Below are 26,622 nucleotides of genomic sequence, written 5' to 3'. Positions count from 1 at the left end.
CTGTAAATGAGCCTAGAGTGTTCTGTCAAACCTCTCCTGCCAGGGATTGCCTCCAGCCCAAAGGAATACTTAACCACCTTTCCTGCTTTAGACACTTCTGAGACACAGGGCGTGCCCTCTCTCATGGGTTCTTACGTGTGTACACACAGTCATTCATACCTGCAGACACGCCTAGGTCCTGATCCAGGTCGAACCATCTGCCTGTTGGGATACCCAAGGGACATCATTTTTTCTAGCTTCCCGCCCCATGGCTCAGGTTTTGTTCCCTAAACCACACCGGTCCAGCTGCACGCCAGACTCAGGGCCTCCCCTGTGAGCTGTGTTTTGAGAGGGATTCCAGGAAAGTTGACCTGTGACCCAAGAGCAACCCCAAGCCCCAGCCTGGTCCTTGTCCTGGGCTGCGAGAGGGGAATGCCAGTCCCTGAATAGCACTGGCGGGCAGTTTCCATCTGCCTCTTGGGCTTGAAGAGAGCCAGGCGGGGAGAGGACAGGTCAGCACTGACGGGTCTGTGATGGCGGCAAGTCCTGTGTGACTTATACCATGTTAAATGTCCCACGGCTTCTACTGCGGGCTTCTACTGCTCTGTGAATTGACTGGAACCAGCCTTTCACTCCAGCGTCCCATCAGCTACCTACCTCCTGTCTACATATGTATGTGAAGAATGTGGAGTAATTTAGCTATTCATTGATCTAAAGCACATCTAAGGAGTGGAGAAGGCTAACAAAAGGCATTAAAAATATATTTTACTATCGTCTCTTATTGGCTCAGACGGTAAAGCATCTGTCTACAATGTGACAGACCTGGGTTCAATCCCTGGGTTGGGAAGATTCCCTGGAGAAGGAAATGGCAACCCACTCCAGTACTCCTGCTTTGAAAATCCCATGGATGGAGGAGCTTGGGGCAGGCTACTATCCATGGGGTCGCAAAGAGTCGGGCACGACTGAGCGACTTCACTTTCACTTTCTTTCTTATTTAAAAACTCTATATTCTTATATAATATACTGTAGATTGGAAAAGGCATAAAAAATACTGAAATCATCTGTAATTTCAAAAACCAGAAGTGAAAGCACTGTGAATACTTTTACTAATTTTCTTCCTGTACTTCTCTATAGTGATATCTGCACCTCTGTGTACATGCTTATGAATCTAGTGTCAGTCGCTCAGTCGTGTCTGATTCTTGCAACCCCAGGCTCCTCTCTCCATGGGATTCTCCATGCAAGATACAGGAGTGGGTAGCCATTTCTCTCTCCAGGGAATTTTCCTGATTCAGGGAATGAACCCTAATCTTCCACATTGCAAGCAGATTCTTTACCATCTGAGTCATTCAGGAAGCCTGCTTATAAATCTAGACTGAGAATTAAATATGAGTGGTCACAGGGTGCTGCAAGTGTCCCGGGCTCTGGTAGAAGACCTCATTGATTTCTGGTTGTCCTGGTGAGACATCCTGAGAACCCAAATTATGGGGTAATTGAGATAGCAAGAGAGGAGGTGACATGCCAGGCTCCCCCTGTCCCACGTTGCCTCCACCAGAGAAAAGGGAGGGTGGAGGCTGGTTTGGAAGCTGTGGGGTGAATTCCCTCTCATGGGAGACAGCCGTGATCAGAGGTGGCAGGCCGGCAGGCTGACTCTCAGCCCACAATCGCCCACGTCCCCAGCAGCTGCAGGGGCATCAGGCTTTGCAGGGCCTTTGATCCATGAGAATGAAGTACGTCACAGGCGAGTGCTCACGGGGCGTGGGCTCGGCGCACAAGGGTTGCCAAACTGACAAACACACCTCCAGGAAAGCCTTCCAGCTCTGGCTGGGCTTCAGTCAGTCAGCTCCCCGCTCCACCACTCCCCACACAGAGCCTGCATGAAAGGCTTGGGAATGCACCAGCCCTTCCCTCGGGTGACCCTAGCGCCCACCCAGCTCCCAACCTCAGGAACTCAGAAATAACTCTCCCCGAGCTAAGAAGCTGGGCTTTTCTTGCACACTGCTACACACACCCACTCACATTTCTTTTGAACATCTGAGACATAAAGACATAAAATAATCTTATTTCTTCTTGTCAAGCTTTCGGAGATTTAGGACAGAGAGTTGAAAACACAGAATTGAGAGAGGCAGCCCACTCTGGGCTCAGCTTGAGAGCAAGGGTAGGGGTGAATCCAGGCGGAATTTATCATTTATTTCTTCATCACACACTTCAGATCGCTTACTTTGTGCAGGCATTAGCTAGGAACTGCAGAGAAAGAAATATAAAGAAGAATAAAATATATTCTTATGCAGTTTAATTTTTAAGACAGACCTGTCATCAAATCTTTAATGCTGCTGCTGCTAAGTCGCTTCAGTTGTGTCCAACTCTGTGCGACCCCATAGACGGCAGCCCACCAGGCTCTCCTGTCCCTGGGATTCTCCAGGCAAGAACACTGGAGTGGGTTGCCATTTCCTCCTCCAGTGCATGAAAGTGAAAAGTAAAAGGTCGTGTCTGACTCTTAGTGACCCCATGGACTGTAGCCTACCAGGCTCCTCCATTCATGGGATTTCCCAGGCAAGAGTACTGGAGTGGGGTGCCATTGCCTTCTCCACAAATCTTTAGTGAATATGTATCAAAAGCTACAATGTCTGATAAGTCAGAAATATTATCATAAACTTATTTTTAAACAAAATGGTAATGACATTTTCAAACAATGTGCTCAATATGATTTACTTCAACCTCCCGACAACTTATCAGGAAATCCTTCTAAGTTTAAAGCAATGAGCGCAGTTGTCAATGTTGAAAAAAAAAGCACAAGAAATATACTACAGAGTGTCCAAAAGGCTTGGAAACACGGAGAAAGTACTGTATTTCTTGTATCTTTTTGAAAAACAAGGTTAACAATTGGATCCATTTCTTCAATTTAGAAGTACTTTACCTGAACAGGTATCTGAAAGTTGAAGGAAAACATATTAAATCTATCTTTTTGAAAAATGTAACTAAAATTCTGTTTAACAATAAGTTTAACTCATGATTCCTGATTTTTCCGGCACCCCGTAGAATAGAAACAGGTGACCACTGAAGGGAGATTAGTTCTGCTTGAAGGAAGCACAGTTTTCCCAGGGGAGGTAACATTTGATCTGAATCTGGAAAAGTGAGTAAAAGTTTTCAGCTGGACAGTTTAATGGAAGGATGAGCTGAGTAGTCTTCTTGGAAGCCACTGACTGGTCCTCACAGAAGGCTCGTCCTTTCTGGGTGAGACTCAGCCTGCTCTTTGCTCAGCTGCCAGTAGGATGCCGAGGACGCTGACCCTGGGTGGCAGTCCCGCATGGCAGGGCCTGGGGCTGTCCACAGCCTGGAAGCCGTTCATGAAGAAAGGCCTGCCAGTCTCTCTCCTTTGCAGGCTCAGGGGCACTCCATCCTACTTACTCATGCTCCTGCCAGGACATCAGAGAAGGGGGAGGGCACTTTGGAAATCTGACACTTCGTGACATCTGCTCATTAAGAAATCTTGAGTAGTTTTTTTCCTAATGACTAGCTTGAACACGGATCACAGCTGGAGGGAACCATAGTGATTGTTATATGAACAGCCTTATTTTGGAGGCGAAGAAACCAAGGGTGAAATAGTTTCCCTAAGGTCACCCACCTTAGGTAATGGTGTTAGCCCAGACTCCCATAAAGACAGTCTCTCAGGCTTCTTCCAACCCCTAGGTTCTTTGAAATGTAGGGGCAAAATTCATGTGTCTTATGCATCATTGTTGTTGTTCAGTTGCTCAGTTGGGTCCAACTGTTTGCGACTGCATGGACTGCAGCATGCAAGGCTACCCTGTCCTTCACTATCTCCTGGAATTTGCTCAAACTCATGTCCATTGAATTGCTGATGTTATCCAACCATCTCATCCTTATGCATTAATAGTTATCAATCAATCAGCCTCTTAATCATCCAAGCAATTATGTAACGACTGAGTCCTGGTGATGCCTACCACTGGGCTTTCTACATGGTAGAATCAAAAGAAATAGAAGCCAGGCTCTTTCTTTACCCCTGAGTAACATGCATTAGCTGAGTAGAAAAGAATCCTTTAGACACAGTGAGAGTAACAAAGTGCTCTTTGTACTAAAAAAATAATGACTGCAGTGGGAGCTGGTGTGGGCTGCAGCTTTTTGGAAAGGGAGCCTGAGAGGAACAAGGGAGCTGAGAAAGGCATGAAAAGGATTACTAGAGGGAAGGGGAAAGGCAGGATCTGGGTGGAGAGCTATGGGCAGCATTCTGGAAAACTCTTGAGTGCCTGTTTATATACAAGATCACACTTGCTACTACATTCCCAGGCTCCCCGCTTCAACTCACAGCACTTCTCATCTTCCAGGGTTGGTAGGTGATTTTCGCCCTTTGTCCGTACAGGATAAATCAGTGGCAATATTCAAGGGTGAGACGCCAGCTCCATTTTGGCTGCCACATTATTTTTCCTTTGAGGATTGTCCTGGTCTGTCCTGGAAAATTGGACTTGTTCTCTCTCATCAACTAATCCTGCAACAGGGATGAAAGCAGGCTTCAAGGTGCCCAGGCTCCCCATCCTATTTCCACACAGCCCTGAGCAAACCAGCAGGGCCCCTAAACTGCTCAGAGGAGCTGTGACTCTGGTGCCCAGAGCAGAGGCCTGCACTAAGAGTGCTGGGCAGTGTGAGCGGCCCACCCCAGCTCCTGGGGCCACCCAGGATGGCATCTCATGCCAGCTGTTCAAAATCTCCCAAGACACAGGTGGATATAAGAGCTACCCAGGCAGGTCCCAGCAGCCAGCAAGCTGGTCCTCAGCAAATGACTGGATGTGGAAAAACTGGAACTAAAAGGATAAAGGGAGAAGGAAATGGCAACCCACTCCAGTATTCTTGCCTAGAGAATCCCATGGACAGAGGAGCCTGGTGGGCTGCTGTCCCTAGGGTCGCACAGAGTCAAGACACGACTGAAGCGACTTAGCCGCAGCAGCAGCAGAAGGATAAAAAGATATTTCAGGACTGTCCTTGTTAGCAGAACTCCAGGCAGCCATGTCAGGGACAGCATGATGTGCATGTAAGATCACACACCGGCACAATGGAATGTGAGGTAACCTGAGATGGGTTTCTCTGATAACAGCAACAGAGTGTGGGGGTACTGGTCCCGGTGGGGTTGCTCTGTGTCTACGACAGAGAGCCCTGGGGTTGCCTTCCTTTAAGGAGCAGCCTGTCCACAAATGCTCAGATGGGGCTGGATGCATTCCTAGATCTTCCAGACCCAATCAACCCAGAAGGCAACAGGGCCTGAAGTGAAGCACAGAAGAGAACACAGGGCATCATGTTACAATGTAGATCCCTGAATCTTCCTTTAGGGACTAATTCAGCCACTCTGGAGTGATTCTGACACAGGCCCCAGACCAAACCGCAAGCACTGCTGAGAGCTTCGGCTCCGCTGCCAGTCAAGAGGAGTAAAACAACCCCTCTTCACCTAGGAGCTAGCTCAATTATTTTTTCTGTCCTCCGTCAGAATAATACCCTGTCCTGTCCTGCAACCAGGTTAGCTCATGTGGGAAAAAACCAGGAGAAGCTGACAAGGGCAGCCTCCTGGGGCCCTCCCCTCCCCACATGGCCCCTCACTCCTTGGCTGGGTGGGAGAGAACATACCCCAACAGGGGCAGTCCACCTGTGGATTCCCAGAGCTCCACACAGTGCTGCCCCAGCAGAGGGGCGCGTAAAATCCAGCCCTGGCTGCTTACCCTGTGTCAGGGCTCCAAAGGGAAAGCAGCTATGGAATCTGCCAGCGGCATCTTTTGACATTTGGAGTACCCCTCACTGTGAGAACCGAGAGACCTCTGAGCTTCCTCCTGGATCTCTGAGAAGGGCGAGCAGAGCTTGTAGGCTGGAGGCTCTTCGTGGGGGAGGCTTCTGTCTCCAGAGGGCCTTTCTGTCTTCTGGGCCTTCCGGAAGGCCCCGGCCGGTCCTCAGTGCCTTAGGACTGTGGACACGCGCTCAACGCTCTCGGAGACCAGAGCCAGGTCTCCTGATCTGTGCGTGCTCTCCCCACCTCCTCACCCCGCAGGGCCTGGCGGGTCCCTGCCTCTCAGGGACTGAGAACTGACCCTCGGCCAGTTCTCCCTGGCGACCGGGACACAGCCCCTGCGGCCCCGGCCCCCAGGTCCAGAGCGGATCCAGCTGTCCCCCACCCCCACCCCGAGCGTTCCCAGCCCAGCCGACTTCCCCGCAGAGGCCGGGGGCGGTGCGGTTCAGGGGGAAGGGACCGCAAGTGGGGGCGGGTGCCTGAGAGTGTGTGAGCAGTTCAAGTTCAGAAGGGAGATCTCCGGTGATAACCCAGGCCCTGGATGGCTGAGCTCGACAGGAAACCTCGAGCTAGGAGACAGCTGTGGGCCCAGGGGTGGAGCTGCTGCTCCCAGTAACCGCACGGAGAGGCGTGAGCGCCCAGAGCCCACCCTGGCCTCGGGGGGAAGGACCTTAAGATCCCCACACACACACACACACACACACACACACACACACACACGTGCGCGCGCGCACAGTCCAAAGCTCCTCTTCCTCTGGGGCAGGGCTATTCTTCATGAATTCTGTTGGTAACCTTAGGCTGGGGTCCTGCACACCTGGGCTTTGGGTGTGTGTGGTTGGAGGGAAGAGCCCAGCCTCTGAACGCACTTGGTGGGTTGTGACAGCGGAGGGTAGGGCCCACCCCTGGCACAGCTGGGTGGCCAGGGCCCAGGGGTAAGTGAGCACGACCACCTCAGGAGAAGTTCCAGAAGCCTGCCACTGCTTTTTTCCATCTCCTTTCCAGGAGGGACCCCAGATAGGGGACAGTGAACTTGGCCTCATGAAGGCTCAGGTTTGCCTCTAAAATCGCAGAGAATTTACCCTGCCCCGTAAAGTATGTATAATTTCAAATCAGAATAGCATTTCCTCTGACCAGTCTGGGAGAAGCTAAGCTTGGTAGGCAGACCTCATCCTGCCACTTGCCCCCAACCTACCACCGTGTAGCCAAAGGAGCCTAGCACAGGGCCTATAGCAGTGGACCAAGCATGGCCCCAGGCTCAGGGAGCTCCTTGGCTGGAGGGGCTATCAGTCAAGCAGATAGATATATAGGTTTTTGCTATGGATGGTGTGCAAGCCGGGAAAAGTTAGCCTCAATTGCCTGGAGTCAGTAGGAGCCTTCCCAGAGGGCAGATGAGGGCTTCAAAGATGGCCTCTCTGGCTCCCTTCGGTCTGATGGTCTCCCTGGGGTTATTCTGGTAGCGTAGCTCCTGATGCCTCGAAATCTGCTTGGCTTCTTAGGTGCCTGATTCCCGGGGGCAGTGGCTTGAGTGGAGCGGGGCAGTGGGTCAGAGCTGCTTTCACCTGCTGGCTTGGTGCTTGTGTCAAGGATAGGGCAAAGAGGAACTTGAGTATGAAGGTATCTCTTTTCTGCAGCACTGATAATAATAACAGCAACTATAATTGTGCTGTGGACTTTCCTGGTAGTTTAGAGGGTAAAGTGTCTGCCTGCAATGTGGGAGACCCGGGTTTGATTCCTCGGTCAGGAAGATCCCCTGGAGAAGGAAATGACATTCCACTCCAGTACTCTTGCCTGGAAAATCCCATGGACGGAGGAGCCTGGTAGGCTACAGTCTATGGGGTCGCAAAGAGTTGGACACGACTGAGCGACTTCACTTTCACTTATGACTGTACTATCCATCAGGAGTAATCGTTTTTATGTTTATGCATAAAGGTATTAAAATTTCCTAAAATACCATTAGAGTGAACGTTTCTGTATATTTGAATTACTTCCAAACCCCAGTAAGTCATCACCAGAAATGTATTGAGCCACAGTCAAGTTCAAGGTGCTTTGCTAGATGGACAAGTCTGTATCCCTCCCTCCACTTTCTGCTTGCCTAGAGCTGTGCTGCGAAAACATGGACTTATTTAAGGGTTCATGTCATTTGTTTTTGTTGGGTTAACATTATAAATGTAATATATTATCACAAAGTTTCAAAGAACCTAAAAGGGTGCAAAGTAGAAAATAAGTAAAATTTTCCCAAACTCTCCCTCAACTCCTTCCTCTCCAGAGTTACTGTGAATAATGTATTTTGTGTATCCAGCAATCCAAATATATAGGAAGGTAGGTAGGTAGGTAGATAGATAGATATAGATACTTTTTTATTGTGGTAAATTATAAGTCATATAAAGTTACCATTTAACCATTTTTTAAGAGTACGATTCAGTGGTATGAAGTACATTCATAATGTTGTCTACCATCACCACTATCTGTTTCTAGAATTTTTTTTTTACTGTCATAAATTTTTAATTTTTTAAAATTGCAGACTTAACAGTAAAATAATTAACAATACACTATTTTTGGTGGGTAGTTCTATGAGCTCTAAGATTTGGATAGATTCACATAACCATGACCACAAACATGATACAGAGCAATTTCCCTCCCCATCTCCCATATGGATATTAGAGTTTTATATATTCAGGACTCAATCCTCTTTCATACGTGTGATTCAAAAATATTTTCTCCTGGTCAGTGGTTTCTTCTCAAACAAAGAGAGTATACTTAACAAATTGTGTACAAAACTTGTACACCAAAAAGGATAAGCCGTGTTTACAGAAGCTAAAGAGTCCTAAAAGGAGAGATTTATCATAATCACGAATGTTTCCAGAACTTGTTCATCATCCTAAACATAAACCATCCAGATACGTTTTTATGTATAAGTATACATGTGCAGAAGGCAATGGCACCCCACTCCAGTACTTTCGCCTGGAAAACCCCATGGACGGAGGAGCCTGGTGGGCTGCAATCCATGGGGTCACACAGAGTCAGACACAACTGAGTGACTTCACTTTCACTTTTCACTTTCATGCATTGGAGGAGGAAATGGCAATCCACTCCAGTGTTCTTGCCTGGAGAATCCCAGGGACGGGGGAGTCTGGCGGGCTGCCGTCTATGGGGTCGCACAGAGTCGGACACGACTGAAGTGACTTAGCAGCAGCAGCATATATGTGTATCTGGGCTTCCAAGGTGGCTCACTGATAAGAATCTGCTTGCCAATGCAGGAGACGCAGGGGCAGAGGGTTAGATCCCTGGGTCGGGAAGATCCCCTAGAGGAGGAAATGACAACCCCCTCCAGTATTCTTGCCTGGAGAATCCCTTGGACAGAGAAGTCTGGCGGGCCACAGTGCAGGGGTTTGCAAAGAGTCGGACGTGACTGAGTGACTGATCATGCGCACACATATGCAGGCTATGTAATATGCCTTTTCTTGTTCATACATAAATATCATATACGTCATTCCAGAGCTTGCTTTTTAATCTAAGTATCTTGAAGATCTTTCCATAGCAGCACATACAGAACTGTCTGTTGTGTTTGTTTATTTGAACTGCTTTACATAAATATACCGAGATTTATTTATCTGGTTTCCAGCTGGTGGACATTTACATTGTTTGTCTTCTTCTATGTCTTTTTGTTTTGCTCCTGCAGATAATGATGTAATAAATATCAATAAATGTAAAAATGTGCTAATATCTCTGCATACTGTGAGGGTTTATCTGCAGACTAACAGAATAAATTAAAGTCTCAAAGAAATGGCAAAATCCCACCTGGAATTTTTACATGAGGGTTTTGTTCTAGAGCAGATTTCTTTTAAATGGTGCTAATGTTTAAGAGCATACTGTGAGGGCTGTGGGCTGTGTGTGAAAGAACAAAGGCCTGGCAAGACCTGGCCTCTCCTCCAGGCTTCCTCCTGGCCCTGCGACATGCACCACGGGACCTCAGGAGTCACTTCACCTCCCTGACCTTCAGACTCTATCTGCAAAGTGGAGCAAGTAAGATCTGTCCAGCTTAACAGTTCATGGGGTTACAAAAGGGTCGGATATGACTTAGCGACTAAACAATAGCAATAAAACATGTAGATATATATACACATATACACAGATACTGCACTTTCTGTGTGTGTGTGTATATATATATACATGTGCATATAACTTGTTTATAACTGCCTGGCGCAGAGTAAGTGCTGTCCACTAAAATGAGATACTTGTCTGCTGGCCTTGAGGGGCCACTGGGAAGGTGTAATAAATGGAGAGAGCTGAAATGTGGATTCTGCTTACCAAGGGCGGTCACGATCTGTCATTGCTTTCCTCCCAGAGTGCTGATGAGCACGGGCGCCGTCTCCCTCGGCTGTCCTCAGCGTCCCGTGCGTCTCTCTTGGTGGGAAGATCTGTTTACTTTCTCGCCTCCCTGCATGACGGTGAAGCCATTTATTTGTGTTTTTGCTTGCTCCTCACTGCCTAGCACCATGCCTGCATCTCCTAATAACAATGGCCTATCGTGGTCAGGCACTGTGCTAGGTTCTTGCTTACGTGCAATATGCTCCCTCCTTACAATTTCTCAGAAGTCAGAAATTATGCTGGCTGCCTACCTCCAATACACTCACATTCTGAGGTACTGGGAGTTAGGACATATGAATTTTGAGGGTGTTCATTGGAAGGACTGATGTTGAAGCTGAAGCTCCAATACTTTGGTCACCTGATGAGAAGAGCTGACTCATTTGAAAAGACCCCGATTCTGGGAAAGATTGGGGGCAGGAGGAGAAGGGGACGACAGAGGATGAGATGGTTGGATGGCATCACCAACTCGATGGACATGGGTTTGGGTGGACTCTGGGAGTTGGTGATGGACAGGGAGGCCTGGCATGCTGCGATTCATGGGGTCGCAAAGAGTCGGACACGACTTAGTGACTGAACTGAACTGAATTCAGCCCTTAACGGAAACAAAGTTGGTCCGACGGTTAAGAATCCACCTGCCAATGCAGGGGACATTGTTTCAATCTCTGGTTCCGGAAGATTTCATGTACCGCAGGACAACTAAGCCCGAGCACCACCACCGCTGAGCCCATGTGCCACATCTGCTGGAGCCTGTGTACCTTGGAGCCTGTGCTCTGCAGCAAGAGAAGCCACTGCAACAAGAAGCCTGCATGCCGCAATTAGCCCCCGCTCACCACCAGAGAAAGCCCACAGAGCGACGGAGACCCAGCACAGCCAACAACACAAAAGTAAATACAATTTAAACTAGAGCTGGATTACTGATCAACTATACTCCAATAGAAAAGAAAATTTTTAAAAATTATCTGGTACTAATCAATGATGTATGTCAAGTTGGTTAGGATGTTCCCAAATGGATCAGCCTCTCTAGGTGCTGGCCAGTGTGGGCGCTGGTCTCACATTTCATAGTAGGCCAGCTATAGCTGTTAATCCCGTAGGCCTTTCAGCCCTCTGCCTTCTCAAAGAAAGAAGGCCATTTGTGAAGTTAGGATGTCACCTACTGGATCCTCTGAAAAAGAAGGTCTCCAAAGCCTGGTGAGGATCCTTTCTCCCCATCCCTGAAGACCAGTAAGTCGTCCAAGGGTAATACCAACTGGTGGTTAGGACTCTGGACCACATGGTGTCTGGATTATGGATTCAGATAGATCTAGGTTTAACCCTGGCTCTAGACCGCAGGCAAGTTATTAAACATCTCTGAGTGTCAGTTTCCCCAGCTGTAAAGTCATCAAATGGGAAAACTCACACGTGCTTCCTAGCACAAAAGTGGTTATAGCTATCATCCTGTAAGTCTAGCCTAGGTTTTCCCTGCTGCAGTGAAAGTTAGTTGCTCAATGAAAGAGCCACTCCCCGGAGGGGGAGGTCTGGATGCCTGAGGTGCTGCGGTGGACGGGCTGGGCATCACACCCAGCACAGGCACCCCATGACTGCTGCCACTGCCTTCCTGAACACACATGACTTCCTGTTTTCTAAATTCTTAGCCTGCAATGTCATCCCCAGTTGCATCTGAGTCTGGAGGTGCAGCTGGGCAGCAGCCAGACCCTGAGCTCAAGGTTGGAGTGGCAAAAGGAGTTGAGGAGGCTTGGAAGCTGTCTGCTCCTACCTGAACTGTAGGCTAGTAGAATCAATACCATTAGGTCCTACGTACTGAGAGCTCACCAGCCCATCCCACTTACCCCACACACCCTGGGAGGTAGCTATGATTATCCCATATTCATACAGCTAGTTAAACAGCAGAGCCAGGATTCAGACTCAAGTTGTCTGCCTTCAGAGGGTTTGTTCTTGCTGTGATGTTAAAGTGCTTCTTATTAAGGGGGAGACAAGCTGGACATGGGCGGGATTTTACAGTCCCTCTAGATGTGGGAGAATTTGTGTTCTTTGTGCTTTTGGAAGCAGATCTAGGACCAAAGCTATTTTTTTAAAAGCTCTGAAAATTTGAGCTCTCCACAAGTAATTGATGGGTGGTGAGCTTTCTGTCACCTGAGATATTCAAGCAGAGGCTGGGGGTATCAGAGAAGAAATTCTTATAAAAGGTGGGAAGCTCTCTAGAAGAGAAAACTCCAGAAGCATCCAGATAGAGTGGAGAGACTTTGCATCAGATAAAACTTGGGAACTCTTTAGCTGAGTGATCTTTCTGAGACTCAATTTCCTCGTCTGAATAGAAGCGGCATCATTCTTCCCGTATCATACAGAGTTGTTCTGAGGATTAAACCAGATAACTCAAGGGCTAAGCTGAACACAGTGCACATGTAAGTTAGCTTGTCACCATCTGGTGAAGCCAGGAGTTCTCAGGCTGTCCACCCACCGTTGAGCTCCTGCTGTACACCAGGCATTTTCCATATATGCATTGTCTGGTTTTATCCTCATATACACTGAAAGAGGGGTTGCTCCATCTTGAGGTGGGGAAACTGCCCAGGTTTTTTTTGGCATGAAGGAGTGGGGAGCCCTGGTCTACTCCTGCTGCTGCTTGTACCTTCAGAGCCTTTATCATGGTGGAGAAGTTCACCTGAGACCCTGGATTCAGCACGCGCCACCAGACAGGGCACTTCCCCACACACTGGTATCTCATTTCATTTGCATAACTCCCCTGTGAAGTCAGACTTAATAAACCCCTTTTGCAGATAGAGGAATTGAAGCTCAGCGTGGTTAAGAAAGCTGTCCCAAACCACAAAGCTAGTAAGAAGCAGATTCAGAATTTAAATCTTAGGCTTTCTGGCTCTAAGGCTCATGTTCTTTCCTCTTAAGTGGCCTCGTATGTGCTAGGTGAGGAGGGGAAATAAGCAAGTGAAATCAAAAGGCATTATCTGTGCTTTCCAGGCCTTGTTGGGGAGGGAGACACAATGTGAAAAGTTCACAAGCTGCTGTGACTAAGTGTCAAAAGACAGCAAACAGTAACAGCTGTGAATTCAGAGCTTAGTGAAAGTTCTATGTCCTGCAGCCAAAGGTGAGGTGCATCTAAGGCAGAGAGGTTAGACGAGTACCTGGAATCGGGGACTCAGTATCCCATCCAGCTCGGCTCTAACCTGCAGGTGTCCTCAGGAAAAGTATTCTACTCCTCTGGTCTCAGTCTATCAATGAGTGAATTGCATCTAGCAATAGCCTCTCGCTCACCTTCTGGGCTCTCATGAGAATCAAACTTGATCAGGTACAGGAAGTCATTTTAAAAGTGCATGTTGGGATTCAAATGGGAAGTATCCTTGCCAGTTGGATGTGATGGAGTTTGACAGATGCCCTGCTTCTAAAAAGGATTTGCTGGAGGGGGGAGATGGGCATCAGTGTGTGTCTGTAGATTTGGGCTACAGAAGGACCAGGTTAATAAGTCCTGTTCAGTCTGTTTAGGAAAGCTCATAGTCTGCCTGGGAGACAGACAAACAACACAATTCAAATACATCTCGTCCAGAAAAACCAGACTCTAGTGCCTCCAGGCTGCCTCTGGGGACCCAGAATCTTTCTGTTAATGGTCAGTGCCATGAAACTTCCACACTCTGGGCCTTTATGAAGATGACCAAAGGGTGTATAGAGATGGCCGAGCTCACTTTCACTAATAAGACTCATACCATTTTTAGATGAAACATGTGGAGAGACACACCTCTCTGCTGTAGGTGCACCTCACCTTTGGTTGCAGGACACAGAGCTTTTGCCTAGCTCTGAATTCACAGCTCTTACTGTTTGCTGGCTTTTGAAACTTAGTCACAGCAGCTTGTGAACATTTCACATTGTGTCTCCCTCCCCAGCAAGGCCTGGTTCGCCTGGAGCCTCCTCTGGACCTCTGGAGGTCCCACGGGGCCTGTTTCAGGCATCCGATCATGCAGGAGCCTACAAATAGGCAAAGAGTTTATCTGGAATCTTTATTTTGTTGTCATTGTTGGTTGGGGTCTTGAGTACTGCAGTTCAGGAGACGCAGATTCAGGTAACCCTGAAAGAGTGTTCCAAGGAAGAGAAAGCATCTGGGGTTTATGAAGACAAAAAGCCACGAAGCTGTTAAGAGTTGCCTGCTGAGAACTGTGGTTGGCTCTAACATGAGGTGGAAAATATTTGTCCTTAAGGAATCACAAGCTGTTTTGGAGTGTGGGTTCCATAAGTAGATAGATCGTCATGAGTTACTTTAAGGTAAGGGTCTAGTAAGTATCTTGAATTTCTGGCAGGTATTCTGGGTGACATCACTGGGTCAAAAGATCAGATTCCACACAGGCTGAGATGTTCACAAGTCATGCTTTCTTAATGGTTTCCTGGCTCAGTTTTAGAGAGCTCTTTTAGCAAAGCTCATGCAATTTTTATTTTCATTTCACGCGTGCTACCTGGCAGGAAGACTCCAGTTTATCATGCTGTGGCCCACTTCTCCAGTGCCTACCGGATGGATGACAAAGGGAGGCTGGGCAACACCTAGAATCCAGGCTCCCAGTTCAGGCTGACCCTGACCATCTGGACCTGCACCAAGTTTGTGATGAGGGTTGGAGTGAGCCTGTGGGCAGGCAATCTCATGGTGGTGAACAACCGCAGGTCACAGACTGGGTCCCCCTTGCTGCCTGTGTTCTAATCCCGGATCCACTGCAGGAAGTACTTGAAGGTTCAGGGTCAGCTCTTCTGAAGCTCCAGGCTTCCTTTTTGCCAGGTTGTGTTTTGCCCTGGAGCAACTGGAATGACCTAAATAACTGCTCTGTCTCAGCCTGACCACCTTGGGTGAGGCCTGATCCTGGAGCGCCTATAGGATAACAGCAGCCTAGCAGCACTCAGATGGGTCCTAGCCCAGCTGGGCTTTTGTCCCCTGCTTGTCATGTGTCCATCCAGAAGTGGGGGTCCAGAGAGGCTGGCCCTGTGCCCTGGGACCTGGATACAGTGGATTGGGGTTGGGGAACTGGGAAGAATCCTCCTGACTTCCCAGATTTGCTGAGTCTGCCTTGTGCAGGGGATCAGAGTGGTTTGCGGAGGCCCAGATTGGAGGGGAAAGGATCACAGGGTCAGATTCTACCCCCAGCTTTCACTTTGCAGCTCAGCTGGGAGCATTGCTCTTTTGCTCTGCAAATAGGGTGAGATTCTTTTTCACCAGGTCACTATCATGTCTTGGCCTGTGCTAAGAGGATACTGGGTTCTAGGAGGTTCTGTCTTCATTTTCCTCAGCACCACTTTTCTGATATGAAGGTAGCACCTTCTGAATGGGAAATCACATGACTGCTCAGAATGCATCCTCCCATCAAGTGCTCTTTGGTTTAATTGGTGTCGCCTCAACATGCTCTGGTTACCTGTGCAGTTGTGAACACCCAGAAGTTAGGCAGATCAGAGTCCCTAATCCTATCTGGTTTAAAAGTTATTGACATGATTTGACCCTTTCTCCCTCAAATAAATATATTGGTGGTGATTTGGGAAAAAACAAATCATGGTGATAACAATAGCTGATATATGGAGCACTTATTATTAATACATGCCAGGCATTAATTATTTTATTGAGATAATTAAGCCTCACCATTACCTAATGAGACAGTTAATATTATTATCCTGTGTTATGGATGAGGAAACTGAGGCTTAGAGAAGTTCAATAATACACTGTTGAGAAGTACACAAAAATTGCAGTGCACATAAAAGACTGAGGCTTTGCTTTTGTTTTTTGTCTCTTTTTGGCAGTGAAATTTATACTTGTGGTAGGGCATAGCTGTATTGCTAAGAAAGGCTGTGCCTGAGGGACACTGCAGCTCTGAATCTCGGCTCTGCTGTGCGCTGGCCCATGCTCACGCCTAGTCCCTACCCCAGACAATTAAATGAGAACCTGGGGTCAGAGTGGACCCCAGGCTGATTCTCACATGCAACCAGGATTGAGAATGAGAACCCTTAATCAGTATCTGGGTACTTGTGTAAATTCTGGGGTTCTCTTGGGTGCTGTGGATCTGGGGCAGAGGATGGGAAGCGTGAAATAACACAGGTTCTTCTGTTGTTTAGGAAAACAGCCACCAAATAACCCCACTGAATACCTCTCTTAGGGACTGAATGTGGTGGGGACAGAAACAAGATGCTCAGGGAAGGAGGAAAACGGGTCTCTCCCTTGGGGATGGGGAGGCAGGGAAGGAGCCAGAACCTAGGACTGTCTATGGCTCCTGTCTTTGAGTTGTCAACTTGGAAAGCTGCCTGCTGTTCAAGGGAAGCCCCTCCAACCTGGGTGTGGCCTCAAGAGCTAAGACATAAGCCCTAAAAGAGCAGGGACTCAGAAGACCCTACTCAAATGCTAGACATGTTATCCTTATGGAGGAAATTTACAAAAACACCTACCAGTACATTCTCTCATTTGAGTCTCACCATACCCTTAAGGTAGACAGGATGACCCACCATTTTACAGATGGAGAAACTGAGGCCCAGAGAGGTGAGGTGACTTGCCCAAAACCACATAGCTACTTAGTGGCAGAGGAAGGACTATTGATAGAACCCACCTGATACCCAATCCAGGGTTCTTTCTATTTCAATATCCCCTGACATCAAGCAGATGCCCAATAAGTATTTAATTAACCACACAACTGAATTAGGCCCTGGGTCCCTTCAAGGAACTTTCTGGATTATCACTGCCTTCCTCAGTCCCATTCTCCTAGCATGGTCACAGTTGGACTCGGCGGAGGGAAGTTTTCTACCCCGGGGTGTGTGCGGCGATTAATATCCTTTTTTTGACCAAACTACACACAGCACATTTGTCTTTGGTCATAAAATCATGCTGCTGATCAAAAAGAAAGAAAAAAAAGAAATGTGGTCCTATTACTTATCTCTGGGGAGGGGCCAAATCCTCTCCCCCACTGCACTGGCTCTGCACAACACCAAGAAATATTTCTCCTTATTTGTTCTAAATTTACTGTCCAGTAATTTTTCTGTTCTCATTTTATGTGACAGGCAACTAAGCGATTTTCTCCCAACCCTTTTTCTGAATCTCAACCACCCAAATAAATCTCCGCTGACACCCCTCCAGTCCTAAAAGGAAAAACAAATTACCCCAGCTAGGGTGGAGTGGCCACCAAACGTGGCCTTTGCTGGGGGCTGGCTTGTCTCCTTACAGGCCTTCAGTGTGTGTGGTGTGTGTGTGTGATCAGTCCTGTCTGAATCTGTGCGACCCCATGGACTGCACCTGGCCAGGTTCCTCTGTCCATGGGATTTTCCAGGCAAGAACACTGGAGTGGCCTTCAGATCCCCTACTTCAGACTTGACTCAGACAGACAAAACGGTTTCTGAGCAAGGACTATGGGACGTTTACAAAGAAATCAGTGCCTGGGTGGGGGTGGAGCGTCCCGAGTTAGGGAAGGAGTCAAAGGGTTGAGAACAGAAGGATTCAAGAGGGCTGGGGGTGGGGACTAGGGTGCAGCCCTGACTCACCTGCTCCCAGGGCTTGTGGCAGAAGCCAAAACGTTGCTCCTGCAAGAGGGAGGGAAGGGCTGGGCCCAGGAGGTCGGGGACGGAGGGGGGGAGGAGGGGGAATATGCCACCTGGGCTCTCCTGGCCTGCCTCTTACTTGCTGAATGCTCCTGGCTAAATCCGAAGTTCTCCTGCCTGTGTCCACCTGGCGCTGTTGGGAGCGACTGACAAGTTATTACATCAAATGGGTGTTTAGCACGAAGTAAACACTAAAGAAATGTTATAGTTTTCACCCTGGTCAACAGAAGAGGCAGCTGAAATAGGGTAAATAACTTGCCCCAAATCACAGAACTAATGAGGAGGAGGCCTTCAAGTCCATGTTATCCGCTCCCTTACGGGGAGCCTGGTGGGCTGCCGTCTGTGGGGTCGCACAGAGTCGGACACGACTGAAGCGACTTAGCGGCAGCAGCAGCAGTCCCGAGGTAGTCCTGCAGGCGTCCATTAGAGGGCGCCCTCGGCCCGGGAGAGATTGCGGCCGCGGGACTGCGGCTTCCGTGATACCAGGCAGGGGGTGGAGTTAGACGCCTACTACACTCCGTTTTACACTTGAGTTGCTGCATACATACCTGGCAGGAAGAACAGTCTAGGCTAAATCCGTGTCTCCTCTCTCACAGTGCAGTGAGCTTTCAAAAAATGCTTTTCTTGTTTAACCAGAATGTTTACTGTACCTCCTTCCCCGACCCCATTGTACTTTAGTTTGCGTGGTACATACTGTGAGGGGCCCCTTGGCAATTTGGGGTGGCTTCCAGATTACGAGGTTCACACGGGGCTCGCACCTATCTGGGCTCCCATGCTGGGAGGCAACAGCACAGGGTGTTTTCCTGCACGATATGCACAATGGACAATTTCCCCTCCCCCACTTAGTTTTTGCCTCCTTCCTGTCTTCCAGGCTTTGTGGCCCTGCCAGGTGCCAGGTCCACTGCTGGGGCAGGCTAGGTTTCCCCGGAGGTTGGTCCAAGGTGGGAGAGAGGTTGTGGTCAAATGGGGTATGGAGAATGCAGCCAGCCTTCATCATGATTTCCTTGACCTGTCATGGTACTTGCCTCGCTCAAGCAGACATGTTCCTTCACCTGGACCTGGCTAATCAATTTCATCTCTTGACACAGCGGCACAGAGCTTCGGTCTGCTCGATCCTAAACTCTGCTACCTGTTGGATGGGATCCTCTTCATCTACGGCGTTATTGTCACTGCCCTGTTTCTGAGAGCAAAGGTTGGTGCCCCTGGCCTCTGCGGGGAGGGCATGGGCTCCCCAACTCGGTGGATGTTCAGAGGGCCTTGGTCTTAGAAAGTCTCAAGCATGAGTGGTTGGTATCCACGGTAAAGCAGAGACCAACCAAGTGTGCACACTGGGTGGGCTGGAGAGGTGGGGGGTGATGTTTTGCTTAGCCGGACAAGAGTGGGAGGCTGAGTGTACAATTGATTGTACGCTGGTGCTGGAGTTTTAGTGAGGAGTCATACAGATGTGTGAACATTTAGGCGTCTCAAGGGAGAGGTTCTGCTAGGAAAGGGGGTTATGCTTCAGTGAAGAGCAGGGAGGTGGGGGCCTGCAGCCTCTTTCCAGACCCTGCTGTCCAACTGCAGACCCAGGCTTGGCCAGCCTTTTCTCTTCAAACCCGTTTTTCATCCGTACGTGGGAAGGTTAACCCAGAGCATCGGTTTTCACCTAGGGCCCTGCAGATCCTGCAGTACTTGGAGGCGCTGGGGCTGGGGCTGGGGGTGGCCGTGGCGTGGGCAAAGGGAGAGGAAACCTCGGTCGTTCGGACTTTTGTGCCTTAACCTATATATATATATATTTGGATTTTGGACTTTAGCAAAACATTTTATTATAAGAAACAGTGTCTTACTTTCTTAAGTTTGAGAAACGCTGCCCTAGATCATCTGCCAGGTGGTTCCCAATGTTCTGAATCTGCAAGAGCCTGCAGTTTCAGCTGAGGGGCATGAACTGGAAACAGAGCGAGGCCAGGTGCCTGGGCCAGGCCCTCAGAACACAGTGCCACACGGACACAGTGTACCCGGATGCCGGGGTCAAGATGGAGGTGGGACCTCTCAACTAGTCCTCCGACTCCCTGGGAGGAAGCGGCCGGGAGAAAAGCCCAAAACGCAGTGGGCGCGGCCCGGGAGGCCGGCGCTTCTGCGCATGCGCGAGGGCCCGGGCCCGGGAGCGGAAACCGGGGTGGGTGCTGGGGCACCTGCGGTGACTGCGCTTGACCCCTGCGAGGAGGAAAGACAGTTGGGCTCAGAAATGAAGCTTTCACGCCCCGGGGTCCCGCAGGGGCCCAGCCCCAGCAGACAGGGCGCACGCCGTTTGCAGTGGAGAAGCGGAGCGAGGCTGCTCGCGCAGAAAGTAAAGCGCTTTCTCTCTTCTTCCCCATCCAGTTCAGCAGGAGTGCCAACGCCCCCGCCTACCAGCAGGGCCAGAACCCGGTCTACAACGTAAGTCCGCCTCTCCCGGAGAGCCTAGCCTAGAAGTGCACGCCTCTCCTGGGGCGTGGGGGAAACAGCGGCCAGGGGCTCGGCTGTGGGTCTGGTCCGCGGCTATCAGCTTTGCAGGGTTAAAAACCTCTCTGGGACTCAGTTTCCTAACTCGTAAAACGGGGATAGTCACCTTGCCTGCTTCGTGGAGGTGCTGGGAGGATGCCGCTCCCTGGCGGTGTGCTGCGCGACAAGCGCCCACTTAGGTCAGTGCCTGCTCCAAGCGAGCCCCCGCCCGGCAGCAGTTTCACGGACCAGAGGGATGGGGGGTGGAGAAGGAAAGTGCAGATCTTCCCTGCGGTGGAGAAGCGATTTCACTCCCTCCGTGCAATGGGACTTTGATCGAATAGATTTTGCATCCCTCCCCCAGCCCCCCTCCCAGTAATATGTTCTCTGAGAGGCTTTCTGAGATGATTGTGTGGTCCCTGCTGCTTTGTGAGCTATCACTCGTAAAGAACTCCCTGGCCTACCTGCCCCATCCTCCTGAGCTTTCCTTTCTCATCTGACTCATTTCTGCCTCTTCTAGGAGCTGAATGTCGGCCGAAGAGAGGAGTATGCGGTCCTGGATAGGAGAGGGGGCTTCGACCCTGAGAAGGGGGGGAAACCGGTAGGGCCTTTTTGTGTTTGCATGTGTGTGTGTGAGTGTGAGTGTGTGTGCGGGCTCAGCCAGGCAGTTGGAAGAGGGCTCCTTGGGGCCAGCGCGCTCTTCACAATGCTGGACCTTGAGGTGCGAGGCCTGGCCAGGCGGACCGTTGGCCACCACCCCGTCCTCCGCCGCCGCCCGGGGCTCCTTTCTGCCTCACACGGGCCTTCACAGCATGAATGTGGCAACGCTAATACCAGACTCTCAGCAGCTCTGCCTTTTCAGCTGTAGACTCCACACCCTGTGGGAAAGGGAGCAGCTGGAGGAGGCCCGAGGTGGGGTCTTAAGAGCAGAGCTCAGCTTGGGTGTGAGAGCACATCTGTATGCATCAGGGAGCTGGAGGCCATGAAGGCCCCCGGGCGGCTAAGCTGACTGCAGGAGCGCAGGGAGGACGCGGGCTGAGGAGGCGCCCACAGCTGTGTGGAAGGGGCAGAGGGAGGGTGTCTCAGCTCTCCTGGCCTGGATTCCTGTTTCTCCCTTGCTAACTTCTTCCCCTTCTCTCTCCCAGCAGAGGAAGAAGAACCCCAACGAAGTCGTGTATAATGTGAGTAGAGGAGGTGGCATATTTTTCTTTGGAAATTTGGGGGGTAGGGCTGGAGAAGGGCTCTAGACAAAGGTTTGGCTCCTCGCTCTGCGGTCTTTGCCTGACTTGACTCTCACTTCCCCGGGCCGAATGACGCCTCACCGGCTTGCTGGCTGCAGTGGCTGCTTGTAGGAAGCCCCCTCGGCCTGCCTTCCCTCTTGGCCCCTGTGCCTGCTGCTGGAGTTCCCGTATCAGCCTGGTTGGGACCTAGCAGGGACAGTGAGGTCAAGCTGGGCAAGCCCCTGGGAGGGACTCCTGTTCCTAGGAGCCAGAGTAGTCCCTAAGTTTCGCCTCTTGTTGAAAACCTCACCATCCTGGGTGTTGATCAGTGTGTGGGGGACCACTGCAAGGGGTAACCTACTGTAAAGAGACCTACTTCTTCCTATGGTGTTGGCTATGTAAAGAGACAACTAATCTTGGGGCCTTCGCGTGAGCTCTTGCATTGTCCAACATGTGTGTCCTTTGGCTAGGACTCCACGTCTTATCTCAGGCTCTAAGCTGAGCTTCTCAGCTCAATGCCAAGGGCTGGCAGCTCAGAGGTTTCCAAAGGGCTGGGGAAGAGGGTGGGGTTGGAGCTGATTGTTGGAGCCTTGAATATAGAACCCCGCCCAACTTGGGAATCTAGAGGTTTCCTTTTGCAGGGGAGTCCACAGCTTTCTATGTTGGTTGGTAAAACCAGTGTCTCGTGTCCTCTTCTTCAGGAGCTAAGAAAAGACAAGATGGCGGAGGCCTACAGTGAGATCGGCATGAAGAGTGACGTGAGTGTTGTGCTCTCTTGGTTCCCCAGGCTTGGGAGGTGTGGGGGGTGTTCCCAGAGCCCATCCCTTCCTCCTGGCACCTGCAAAAGCCCATGGGATGGCCACCAGAGGCAAAGGCTAATCCAGCTGTGTCATCTCTTGATAGTATGTAAGGTACTCAGACGGGACTGATGCTCTTTAGGATTAAAAATCAAGTTAAATTCTAAATGGCCTATGCTTTTCAAAAAAGGGTAAAATCTGTCAGCATAGTCAAGTGATTAATGTGTATCAAAGTATGTTTAGCACTTGGGATGGTGGGGCCCTTGTTCATAAACGATTAAGAATTTCCAGATGGTGAGCGCAGAGCACTGACCCTTCTAAGTTTGATCCCTCTGTAACTGTATATGTAGCATGCCTACGAAGCTGGCCTGGCTTGTGCTTTACCAGGCAGATGGTCTCATTTAACGCCCACAATAACCTGATGAGACATGTGTGCCCTTCCAGGCACAAGAGGTTCAGTAACTTACCCAGGGTCACGTAGCTGGTGATGGGGAGCCAGAATTTGAACAGACTCTACAGCTGGAGCTTGTACCCATGACATAGTTGAGTATAAATGACTAGATGAGAATTTTTATTTTTTATTTATTTATTTTTTCAGTTCATTTTTTTTAATTTTTTATTTTTTTTTATTTATTTTTTATTCTTCCAATTTTATTTTTAAACTTTACATAATTGTATTAAAAAAAATTTATTTCATTGACATATAGTTGATTTAGTGTTGTGTTAAAGTGATTTGGTGATTATATACATCCTTTTTCATATTCTTTTCCATTACGGTTTATCACCAGGATACTGAATATATTTCCCTGTACTATATAGTGGGATCTTATAATTTATCCATTTTATCAATAATAGTTTGCATCTGCTAATCCCACACTCCCAGTCTGTCCTTCCCCCTACCCTCTTGGCAACCATAAGTCTGCTCTATAAGTCTGTGAGTCTGTTTTGAAAATAAATTCATTTGTATAATCTTTTTAGATTCCATATGTAAGTAATATCATATGGTTTTTGTCTTTGCCTGGCTTAGTTTGATAATCTCTGGGTCCATCCATTTGCTGCAAACAGCATTATATATACAGTAATATTCTGTCATATATATGTACCACATCTTCTTTATCCATTCATCTTTTGATGAACATTTAGGTTGCTCCCCTGTTTGGCCTGTTGTAAATAGTGCCGCAGTGAACACTGGGGTGCATGTATCCTTTTGAATTGTAGTTTTCCAAGATCATATGGTAATCCTACTTCTAGTTTTTTGAGGAACCTCCATAGTGATTTTGTTAGTTAGCCAAGAATTTTGAGAGCTGCAGGGAGGCCTGATTATTCTAAGCAGTGGGCACTGTGGCCAGCATCCATGCAGCCCAGATCCAAGAATAAGATGAGGTTCTGCGCCGGGCAGAGCAAACCTGGGCCTCACAGAGCCTGGCTTCACCTTACTCTGCGGAGGCCAAGGTCTAACCAGTGACCTGAGGGCCTTTCTCTCCCTGGGCAGGGCTGCTGGCCAGGAGATGGTCAGCTCTGTCTGGGGCCCTCCAAGTTGGACCCTTGAGCAGGAAGGCTGTTGCCAACTGTCTGACTTTTTAGCCTTTTCTTGTCTCATTCCCACAGAACCAGCGGCGAAGAGGCAAGGGGCATGATGGTCTTTACCAGGTAAGTGCAGCTGGTGGTGCCTCTGGTCTACACTGCCGGTCCTGCTTCCCAGGATGGCATCATCTAACCAGGACCATGGTCAGGCTCCCTTGTGTTTCTTGTTGGCAGTGCCAGCCCTTCAACAGCTGAACTTGGCAAGCCAAGGGCACCTATTCAGGCCTGTAGTGACTGCTCTGCCAGTCAGTCCCTGAGGCAGGGTTGGGATTCAGCCTTTCAAGCACATCACTTGACTCTAAGGAAGAGGCAGTGGGAGCCCTGGGGGAACAGGGCAGGGCAGACAAGTGGCAGTCGCCCAGAGGCTGTGTGGTCTTGAGTAAAGGACACCGAACAAGCCATTTCCTGCCTCTTTCTCCACTGCTCTGGGCCCTTGCAGAAGCCTTGCTCTGCCTCATCCTCGCACCTAATAGGGTGGGTGAGAAGACTGAAGTAAACAAATCAAGAAAAATAACTTTAAATAGAAAGTGTTGTTGTAGTCGGGCGCTTAGTTTTTGCAAATCAGTGTGAACTGTGCACACTGAGCACAGCTAGCTTTCTCTAAACACGGAGCCCCCAGCTGTGGCAGCGGGGCAGCTCTTGGGCTGCCGAGCTGGTGGGGGGCGCAGGCCAGGTTGCAGCAGACGCCTGCTGGCCTCCGGCCGGCCCACGCGCACACAGGGCTTCTGACCTCCTCTTCTTTTCTCATTTGTTTTTCCCAGGGACTCAGCACAGCCACCAAGGACACCTATGACGCCCTCCACATGCAAGCCTTGCCCCCTCGCTAACAGCTCCTGGAGTTTCAGCACTCACAGGCCAGACCTGTAGACGCCCAGATTGTTAAAGATACAGGATAAAGCATTTACAACCTAGTTCACTCACATTTCTCCACCACCCAAGTATTTCTCTTTATGAATGGGATGCTTCAAGTTGGTCATACATTTGGTCATACCCAGTTCCAAATTCACACAGAATTTTGTCCTTGGACGCCGTGAGAGTGTGCATCCCCATGTGCTTCCTGAAGAGTCCACTGTGAACGCGGCATGTTCTGAGGTTTTCTGGTTTCCTGGGGACTGGGCAGGCCCTACTCCCTGCAGCTCCAGGCTCTTACCTGGGAGTCGGGCCTCCTCCTTCTCAAACACAACTGAATTCAGGGTGTTTTGTAAAGTCCCCAGAGAAACCACAAATGTTAGTGCATGTCCTAACAGCCTGTACTGTTCTGTCCGTTTTTGAGTAGCTTTGCTCCTGCTGTAAATTTGGCTTCAGTTGTTACCCTACCCCCTAATTTCAAGGTAACTGGTGATTGGGCCCAGAAGCGGGCAGAGGGGAAGGTGGGGTAGGTAGCAGTTGGTACTGGTAGGTCAGGGAAGGGAGCAGGGGAGCCAGAGGCCTGGGGAGGGGCATGAAGGAGCCCTCCTGCAATCAAGTGTACATTCCCCATGGCAGAACTTGTATGCCAGGGCCTCTTTTGGGACCGAGAGATGAGAAAGCCTAGCCTTGCCCTCGAGCAGCCCATACTCTCCCAGGGAAGCGAGCTGTGAAGAGTCTGGGATGGAAGAACATAGCGGTGTCATTGCAGATGGTGAACGAGGTGAGCCGGCAGCGAGAGAAGCAAGACCACATTCTTTGCAGCCACTTGCTCACCTCATGGAATGAGACAAACCCATCATGGGGAAGGCCTTGAAGGATGACTTGGTATAGCTTGAACCTAGAAAGATCCCAAAGGACAGTGGCATCACAAAAAGAGCCTCAGCTGACTTGTTGGAACAGGGCTGTGTAATACAAGGGCACATGGCCATGGATGGAAACCCACTCTGCTCGGTCTTAATTTATACTGGTTTGCTAGAGCCTTACTCTTTTGCATAATAAATACCTTTAGTGAAAATGCTTTACTGTGAGCTTCATTTAGACAGTCAAGCCTATAATGGTCATCTAGTCATCAAGGAATCACCTGCTGCCCCTGCAGTGGGGGCAGGACTGCTGATTCTTGGGAGAGAACAGGATGGTTCCCCGGAACATGCAGGAGAGCAGGATGCATCCAGTGGCCCAGCCCGGGGCTGTGCCTGGGGCAAGACGGTGTCAGGATGGGCACGGCCTTCTGTGGGAGGTGATAGGAGAGCCCTGGGTGCAGGGCTCACAGCATGGAGTAGCGGGGTGCAGGTGGGAGAACCAGAGAGAGGCCAGCCGAGGATCCAGGTGTCAGGAAGAGAGAGGGTGTTGGGGGTCATGAACAGCCGCCAGTGCCACAGCACAGAACCTGTCTATAAGGTATGGGGAAGGGACAAACATTTTGGGGGTCAGATTCTGCCCCCAAAAGTGACCCTGTCCCCAGCAGTATTTTGTCTTAACTGTAGTGGCTGTTTATAAGGCCCTAACTCAGTAAGCCTTCCCAGATGGCTCAGTGGGGATCTGCCCGCCAGCGCAGGAGACATTGGAAGATGCCGTGGAGAATAAGATGGCAGCCCACTCCATCCAGTGTTCTTGCCTGGGAAATCCCATGGCCAGAGGAGCCTGGTGCGCCGTAGTCCGTGGGGTCTTAAGAGTTGGATGTGACATAGCAACTAAAAGAACTCATGAAGCCACCAATTAATATTGGGTAGATTTTCAAAGGACATTGAAATGCAAGGCCATGGCTATTAAAAGCCCCTGAGCATTTGGGATTCCGACAGGAGTGACGTGCCTCTGCCAGGCAACTCACGGAGGCATTCGGTCTGTACCCTGGCCTCAGAGGGGAATTGAGTTCCACCCACCAGGTATTCACTAGCACCTTCCTCTTCTGTACCTAGCACTTTGCAAGCTACCAAGAAGGCTAGAGAAGCATCATCACAGACTTAGGGACTTAAAA

At 49.6% G+C, this 26,622-nt stretch overlaps 1 protein-coding gene across 2 annotated transcripts in view; it reads left to right on the top strand.

Annotated features, from left to right (window-relative positions):
- Positions 1-25,674, top strand: part of CD247 (CD247 molecule) — an 84,046-nt gene extending 58,372 nt beyond the window's left edge. The window contains exons 2-8 of one of the 2 annotated variants that reach the window (XM_070366851.1): positions 18,766-18,869; positions 20,036-20,092; positions 20,658-20,738; positions 21,286-21,318; positions 22,059-22,115; positions 23,763-23,804; positions 24,500-25,674. In XM_070366851.1, the coding sequence (XP_070222952.1) occupies positions 18,766-18,869; positions 20,036-20,092; positions 20,658-20,738; positions 21,286-21,318; positions 22,059-22,115; positions 23,763-23,804; positions 24,500-24,565 (440 nt within the window). In that variant the 3' untranslated portion in view covers positions 24,566-25,674. Of the gene's footprint in view, positions 1-18,765; positions 18,870-20,035; positions 20,093-20,657; positions 20,739-21,282; positions 21,319-22,058; positions 22,116-23,762; positions 23,805-24,499 lie in introns of both variants that reach the window. The other variant, XM_070366850.1, reaches the window with a different exon arrangement.
- The last annotated feature ends 948 nt before the right edge of the window (positions 25,675-26,622 follow it).

This window comes from Bos mutus, chromosome 3 (assembly GCF_027580195.1).
Source record: "Bos mutus isolate GX-2022 chromosome 3, NWIPB_WYAK_1.1, whole genome shotgun sequence".
Classification (NCBI taxonomy): Eukaryota; Metazoa; Chordata; class Mammalia; order Artiodactyla; family Bovidae; genus Bos; species Bos mutus.
The sequence above is the reverse complement of the archived record's forward strand: the minus strand, read 5'-3'. Positions and strand labels throughout refer to the sequence as shown.